At 35.1% G+C, this 8,889-nt stretch overlaps 1 protein-coding gene across 4 annotated transcripts in view; it reads left to right on the top strand.

Annotated features, from left to right (window-relative positions):
• The first annotated feature begins 5,845 nt into the window (after positions 1 to 5,845).
• The window catches only part of bbc (choline/ethanolaminephosphotransferase 1 bbc), a 37,319-nt gene continuing 34,275 nt past the window's right edge, over positions 5,846 to 8,889 (top strand). For 3 of the 4 annotated variants that reach the window (XM_088242739.1, XM_088242736.1, XM_088242738.1), the window contains exon 1: positions 5,851 to 6,220. In XM_088242739.1, the coding sequence (XP_088098865.1) occupies positions 6,009 to 6,220 (212 nt within the window). In that variant the 5' untranslated portion in view covers positions 5,851 to 6,008. Of the gene's footprint in view, positions 6,221 to 8,889 lie in introns of all 4 variants that reach the window. The other variant, XM_088242737.1, reaches the window with a different exon arrangement.

The following is an 8,889-nucleotide window of genomic DNA, read 5'->3' as shown; positions in this document are numbered from 1 at the left end:
GGCCACTGTAGTTTCAAATCCGTATGCAAATCGGCTGCAAATAAAATAAAAATTGACCGTGGAGTGACACCATTATAAGATAAGTATCATCATCATCATTCCTTTCCCGCACCTAATGGCGCATAGGGCACTGCATTGGTACGCCAATCGCAGCGTATCTTGATCATCTTTGTTAGATGAAGGTTAGGTGATTACTATTACGATTTAGGTACCAGTCTAGGTACTATGAAATATTCTAGTGTAAAAACACCCTTTTAAATAAGATTTCATATCAACCATGTCGGGAATCGAACCCGAGACGTCTTGCATGGTAGGCAAATGCGCTGAATATAACACCACGAGGCCGACTATTAAGTATACGTCTTTAAAACTCTACCTCAATCTCAATGATAAAAAGTATACGCCCTCAAAAAACCTCAATGATTTTTTGCAAATACGAAAAAATACAAATATCATCATCAAAACCTTATCCGTACCTGATGGTGCATATGTAACTGCATTTTTTTACTGAATGCAGAGAATTTAGATCATATATTTCAAAATTTAGATATAGGTACCGGCTTCGTAGCTAGGGTCGGGCCAGGCGGGCGGTTGCCAGGGGCGCAACCCTCAGGGGGGCGCACTTTGCAGACCCAGTCTTATTTTATCCTTCTCTTCCTAGATAATAAGTCTTGGGGGGCGCTTCAAATCTTGCCAGGGCCAGGGGCGCTCATGACGTCATGACTCTAGCTACCACGCTGATAGTAAACAGTAAACAGTCTTACAAGTACCTAAATAATTTTTCAACCGGCGCAGCGTAAGTATAAAGAAAGCATCTAATTTAAGATATTTTAACAGAATGATAATGAAATACGTAAAAGTATTTATGATTGAATCATGATTGTAAAATATACTATAAAGCGTTATCAAAAATATTTATTTGCAATAAATTTACGTTATCTGGATAATAAGGTTTATGGTTTGATAGTGTTTTATATGCAAGTTTATGCCTACATTGAACAATTAATTGCGAGGTTTGTTGCACGTACCACCATCAATTTGTGTTCAAATGTAAACAACTTCAAAAGTTGATTCTAAATTATTGAAGTTATTGTATTTCTATCTTCACACGGTGTTTAAATTTACCCGGTTAATTTGCGATATCGATAATAATTTTACCAGGTAAATATTTTGCAATAATTATTTACCTGCGAGGTCTGTGTTATATCAGAAAACACAGATATAAACTGTAGGAATCTTGTGTCTTCATAGAAGGTAATTATGTATGCATGCATGTACAAAGGTATTGTTCAGTTAAGTACCAACTAATTGCACTGCCTTGCACGATACTTATTGCGAATTTTGCACGTTTTTCATAATCATGATAATAAATAAATATTCTGTTTAGATACTTGTGTAGGCTATTTAGAATCTAGTTATCATGTTGTACAATATTATTCAATGTTTTTTTTTTAAATAACATAGTACCTACATAGATATTTTTTAAGGTTAACACACTCGTACTTACCATGAGATTTTCCAAGATGATCTCGAAGCCTATTCAACTCCTTCGAGGCAACCCTGGATCGTCCATGGGCTTGAACTGCTCGAGGGGTCCTTGCCATTATATTATTTTCCAAATTAATAAGTACTTAATTTAACACATACTAATTTAACAACATACGAATAACATAACTATGCTTATCAATCAAGTCAATCACTTACAAAAAAATGTAAGGTTAAAAACAAACCAATGTTAATGTCACCAGCACTGACAAAATGTTAGTTAAAAAGACAATTAAAATGGACCATAATTATTATGACGAAACTTGTTTTGAAATGATGAAAACACCTTTGAGTATAGGTAATAATTACACGAACATGTGTTTGAGTATGGATTATTATAAAAACAAGATTTTATTAACCAGAACTACACAAAAAGTATTTTAGCAAAAAACTGGTATTGTCAAGCTGTATTATTTATATTTCGAAAAACATGCCGTTCGGCGAACTGTCACAGATGTAAACAAATCAACGTCAATTATACTTTTTACGTTCACTGAGTACCTACGTAGTAGGTACACACCACTGGCAAGAGTGGCAAGTGGTTGGTCGAGTTTGACAGATGGTTCGCGAAGAAGAAGAAAATACGCGGGTAGTGAATTGAATACTACCTTGAACAACTGAAATGTTTAAATTCTGAAATGAGGAAAATTGTAACGATTTGATATTGAGGCAACTTGGGAAACGCGTACGCTACCTGACAAGAACCACGCTATACTGAATAACATGGACCATTCTTAGCATTTCATACTACCATGTACAAGCGGCATCGAACTGAGTTTTACAATGCGGTTTGTTCGCCATTTAGGTATTTAAAATAAACTTTCGCGGCGAGCTGTCATTGTGTTTAGCGGGTCGATATTGGCTCACCTAACTTAAGGTCACGTCTCTAGCTACCGATAAGAAAGTACAGGTAAGCAATATAGATCACGGTGTACTCGAATATCAAACAATGATATCAAATATCATTATATTAAGTAATGTCCATTTAGTCATGTTTTGTGAAAAAACAACAAATTATGAGACTTTCAAGGCCGTGCTTTATCTGTCGGTGTTTAAATTATCTAAAGGTAAACCTGCATACACCTGACCAGAACCTCAGGTACGTGTATTCTCATGTAGGGACCCTGGACCCCATAAAGGGTACTTAGTGCCTGTATAATTTATCGTAATATGTGGGTACCGCTAGCTATTGTTTTTAATTTTAAACAGTATGTACGTACAAAATTTGTAAAAACATTAAAATCTACATTACATACACATACATTTTTTATAGTATTTTATTTACAATAAATGAATGCCAAAATCTAACCCACTTGGAAGTTTATTAAGACCAAAAATATTTCGATAGAGATGAAAACGTAATTTGAGACAAGAATAAAGGAGTCTAGGCATTTACAGAGCTTATGAACGGTCGGTGGCTGTTTTAAGTGATTACTGTACTCACTGTGCTAGATTCTGCCTATGTTTATAAAACCAAATTTGTTAATTTTTCCGTAAACAAAAAAAAACTTTGTTGAGATGTTATCGAATTGTTTCACCATTCTGGGATAGGCTATATATGTTTATTTTTATTGAATAGTCACAAGCTCCGTTGCTGCCTAATTGCCTAGTCTTCACCGTTTTCTTCTCAAAAAAAATCTCTACCATTAGTAGTATTCAACTACAGTGGAACCTCTTATAACGAAAATAATTCGTTACTCGTTATGTGAAACACTCGCTAAAATACGATAGTTCCATCCATGCAGAAAAAAAGATTTATTTTTATTTTTAATATTTACTCAAATAAAATTACAAACTTATAAAATGTAAGGAGCGCAACAACCTGGAATGCGATTTCAATTTGCAAAAAACGATACAAAAAAATCGAAATAAGTAGTTTCATTATTTATGAAGTACCTAATGACAAATAATTAATTATTTTTTACTAGAAAGCTGTCAAACAGACATATGTAGATTCGTAAATTTTTTGAGACATAAAAGTTGGAAATGAAGACATTATTTTAACTTATATATTTTTTTTAATACTGTCTTAATAAACTTAATAATAATTTAGGATTGATTTCGTTTTTTTAATAATTTCGATGCAGATAGAACCTATAATTAAATATACATATAATAAATGTTTGACGTAAAAAACATATTTGGTTAGATAGAACCTTGTTTCCCCAACGCGACTATTTGTTTTTGCCTACGCTTCAAAATTTCTTCAAATGGTCTTTCCTCTTTCTGCACTAGTTATAGAGCTCACACGTTTTTGTCGTTTACTCTTTTTTAACTTTTCGAGGGTCTTAAACTAAAGAGATTCCAGGTTCATTTGTATTAATTATGTTCCTTGGCAGATATTTCTATTTTTCTATTAGCTTTAGCTCTATAAGAAATTTGAAAAATAGAGCAACTTTATTCTTGTTAAAGACAGTGGCTCTATTCAGGCTCGTACTCTCAGCTTTTCTGATGAACAAATTATTATTTTTAATTAGTCTTTTTAACCAATCCTTGTCTGCTAATTCAAAAGTTTCATGAACATTTTGATTAGTAATGTTCTTTTTTAGAGCATATCCATAACCTTTTTTTTCTCATATGAAGCGAAGTGCAGCCGTACAATATTTTCACTAGGAACTTAACCTGGGAAACCATTTCATCCTCTTGTTCTCTTGTGAAGACTGGATGTCTTCCCAGCTGTAAGGTATCCAATTTCTTATTCTTCAGTCTTTCTTAAAGCGTTGAATATGGTACGCCAGTAGATGCATTTGATGCTGCTTTTCTAATCGGTTTCCTTTCATTTACTAGTTTAAAAGCTTTATTTAGCTGATCTTGGCTCCATGATGCCTTTGAACGTGGTTTACTTCGTGTTTTAGACATTCTGAAATACTAAATAAAAATTTTAATATGTCAAAAAACTGACTATGTACTAATTTTACTTGCAGGTAATACCGGTCACCTTGACCGGCATTGCCCGCCTAGAAACATTTATGTAAAAAACATTTTTAGGTTAAAAACCTGTTGAGACAAGTTCAAAATCGAAGATTACTTGAAACGCTTGAGATAACTAGACTATAATAATTATAACTAACAATGTAAGAAACGTAATAAAACAAACGCTCACCTCTTATTGTCTGACGACGAAAATTTACATCAATTTATCGTGAAAACAATTAATGCACATTTATCCCGAACGTGTGCTGGAAACTGAGCGGCTGTCGGTGCAGCGGCACGGGATATAGTTACGCCACCAGTTTTTTATACGTGTGCATGCGCGATAACGTAGTAATACGAGTGAAATTGTAATGACCGGTATTACCTCCTGACCGGCATTACCCGGTTTTACCCTATATTCTGACATCCATGTTGATGAGGGAACAAGGCACTGCGCTGGATTGTTGGGTGTTGTATTATATACATACATAAAGATTTTTAATGTAGTAAAAATTGCAAAGTCATAATAAGACGCATACTTAACATATTATAATGGAGGGTGTTTTGCCTTTAAAAATTGTTAAATATGTGAAAATATTTAGGGATGCATCGATACTTTTTATAAATAGATACCGATATTTATGAAAACGCGAATTTATTTGATTGATATTAATTTATTTAACTGCGAAATCTACGTTGCAAATTAGATACCTACCAATATAAGTATTATTATTTCAAAAATAATATGTTTACTTTTTATTATTTTTGTAGGTACTCGCATTCATAAAAAAATTACTGTTGTATTATTTGTTTACTTGACCAAATTTTAAAATCTCGAATTGGAATAAAAACGTTCAAACAACTTATTGCATTATATTTAGGTATATTACAATAAATTGAGATTAAATAATACTATCGTGGAGAACATTTTAAAGGTAACTATAGATATTTAGTTTTCATTTTTACAATAAAACCTTTTATAAAATAATATTACATTATACTGAAATAAACGTTTTCAGGGCCCCGATTACAACAGGAAGTTAACAGAGTTATCTTCGTCTGCCTATGAAGAAAAACCGATATTTGTACACGAAAATGAGTATATTTGCATGAACATTTAAGGTATCTTCATCGGTAACCTATAATTGAACATGTGTAGAAGAAAAAATGTATTCATATTCTGCTTTTCATACAGAAAAAATCATTTTACTTTGTAGATAAAATTGGAGATAAATGTTAACTTCCCATTGTAATCGAGGCCCAGGAAGCAAAATACAAGCAGCCGTTAAATGAAGATGACAGCAGCATCTAGCGTGGAAATAAGTAACTATTTTTCTTCCAACATGTCGCTTTTAATTTTTTTAGTTACAAACTCTACCACCTAGCTGCGCTGGAATCGCGAAACATCGGACCATCGTTCGTTATGTATTTTTTTGGAAAGCTGATTGTCACATTTTATTGCCGAGCGTAGATTTGTGGATTTGTATTCTGTCTGGCGTGTAGTGCGTTTTATTTTCGATGATACTATTTTGAAAATATAAGTTATCAAAATGCATTTCTACAAGGACCGTTTAATGACAGTTAATCAGTTGAAAAGACTCGGTGATCATAAATATTCGTGCACAAGCGTGAGCCTCTTGGATAATTTACTTCAGCCTTGGTGGACCTGGCTGGTGTCCCTAGTTCCGTTGTGGCTTGCCCCCAATTTAATTACTATAGTAGGATTAGTAATAAATATATTTACTACTCTAATATTAGTATGGTAAGTAAATGTTCAGTCATAATATTAATTAAGATGGGCGTTCGATCTTAGATCTCAATGTTTGCTTACGCTGTCTGGATTTGGGTCAGCGGTCAATTTGTAAAAAATCTGTCAATTTTATTAGATTTTTGTTTGGTTTCCATAACTTAAATCATGTATAAATTTCGTGTATATGTCTTTAATATTTGAGTGAGTGCATCGTAAATTAATCAATCGTGTCCGACTCCTGTCAGTTTTTGATACGATATATTGGTTAGTTATTTTTATTTTATTGCATGGCCAAATTATTGATTCGTTCATAATCAGAAGCGTATTTTTAATATCAATATGGAGATTATATCTGGTTTTTATTTTTTGTTGCGAAGAGAAATCTCGAATCTCGAGATTAAGTGCCTAAGTGCTAAACAAAATCTCTCTGGTTTGTCTTTTTTTCACTTTCTCTCAATTCCTCTTCGGCGATCATCCATTATATTATGACTCGTATACCTACTTCGTCATTTAGAGAGAACACATTCTCAGCAATCGGATATGCTTGTCATAGGGGATATTTTAAAGTATTATATTTCTATCTTGGGAGGTTTCATGCTATTGTGAGAAATGTTATTTCTTTAATGCTCAAAGGATACATAATATAATGTTCTTATTTTTTATTATTTAACTTATTAACAAGTAGAAATAATTAAACATCTCAGAAAAATCAACAAACCCGTTTTTAATAAGGTAATAACCGTTATAATAAATAAGTACCTACTCTGATGTCTAAATGACAGTGTTGAAAAACACTTTAAAATCATACAGTTTTGTATGTCCAAATGCTTGCGGACTGGCTGGATTTCCTCCCTAGGGAGTTGTTCATATTTAAGTTTATTTCAACAGAGAGGGAAAACATCTTTGAGAAGGGGAATATGGAAGTCTAGGCATTTACAGGGCTTATGACCTGTCATTGGCTGGTTTAAGTGGCCACTCAACACAATGTGTAACATTTACCATTCTGCCCATGTTTGAACATCCACATTTCCTCAACTCTTCCATCTGTTGACTTTTGTGAAGTAAAAGAGCTGAAACCTTTATCACGTTGGTGAGATTCATCCAGCTGAACCAAATCACCTACTAGGCAACGCTTGAAAATAATTTTCCAATTTTTATTTATTTATTTTATTTTATTTATTTGGATAACCAACAGCTATAATTATCTTTTATATATATTACAAAACAAATAACAAATAAGCCAATTACAGGTTTTCACAAGTAGTTCATTCATTAATGTTTGAGTATGTCCAAATGCTTGCAGACTGACTGGATTTCCTCTTTAGGGAGTTGTTCATATTTAAATTGATTTCAACAGAGAGGGAAAACACCTTTGAGAAGGCGAAGGGGTGTTTTCCCTCTCTGTTGAAATAAACTTAAATCATACAGTTTTCACTAACCAAGAGTTAGATGCTTGTAATTATTTTCTTTTCCGTTTTAGTTTTCTCTGTTTAGAACAGGTGTTCTTTTATGAAAATTTGATGAGTTATTTTAGATTTTACAATATTGAATATGATGATTTTATTATTTATTTAAAAATACATTTTGGATTTAATTTCTATTTGGGTAAATATTCTTATTTTCTTTGTGTATTATGTTGCCTCCAACTTGCCAACTAAAATTTCAGGTTGTTTTTAAAACGATAATATAGTCTGAATTCGAAGCATTGATTTCAACATTAAAATTTCCAACTAAGTATAGTGAGAAAAAAAATCTCCTTGTAACAGACGCGGCGGATCACTGCTTCGTCCGTAGCAATCGCGCCCGTCACAAGAACTGTATTTCTATAGGTGCTGGTGTCAAACGCAGAGTGGCCGGGCGTAGGCGGGCCTCGGCCGACGAACGATAAGCTCCGGGGGAGGTATCGTCGCCTAGAGATCCCTTGCGGGGTCGCTAGCGAGTAGCGCTGGCGGCCGCAATCCTGAGTCAGGCAACCGGGTTGTAAGGCCGGTATCTCTCCGTCGGTGGGAACGGCGGGGTGTGTTCCGGGGAAGTATCCAAGGGTCCAAATTATCCGGGGTCCAAAATCCAATCCAAAGAGTATCCGAGTTCCAAGTCCAGGGGGGTAGCGGTGTTCGAATCCAGGTGGCGATGAGGTCCGGTTTGAAGCGAGGTAGGGAGGTGAAGTGGAGAGTAGAAAGCCTTAGTAGTGTGGTGAGATGACTGACTTTATTTTTCCCCGGCGGGGCTATATATACAACATTTTGCCGCGCGGCGGTGGGCTAGGCCAATAGCGGGCGGTGCTAGGTTGACCAATCACGCGGCGAGAGAGATAGCGAGCACATTTGCCGGCTCTATCGGTCTCTCTCGCGCCACGTATAAGGTCCCCACCCTCCCGCTACCGGCCGCAGTTCCCCGCCGACCGCGCGGCGATCAACACTTATACAGAACAACATAAAAACACATTATGGGCATACAAATATTTTCATGAATTCTAATCTATATGTGGGCTTCAGTATGGCGATCACCACCCCCGAAAGTGACAAATACTAGTCTTTATTGAGGAGGTGGTAGATCGCTTACACATACTGAAGCCTCCTATGCTACATTAAAACCCCAGGAAGGGCCGCCAAGTTGGTGCATGTACTTTTACGTCGGCAACACTCCCCCCTGCCGAGGAGGCATCTCTGCGCCGACGTCGT

The sequence above is a fragment of the Micrasema longulum genome, unplaced genomic scaffold (assembly GCF_059751315.1).
Source record: "Micrasema longulum isolate JH-2025_06_02 unplaced genomic scaffold, ASM5975131v1 h1tg000162l, whole genome shotgun sequence".
Taxonomy (NCBI): domain Eukaryota; kingdom Metazoa; phylum Arthropoda; class Insecta; order Trichoptera; family Brachycentridae; genus Micrasema; species Micrasema longulum.
Note: the sequence above shows the minus strand (reverse complement) of the source record. Positions and strands in the feature narration are given on the sequence as shown.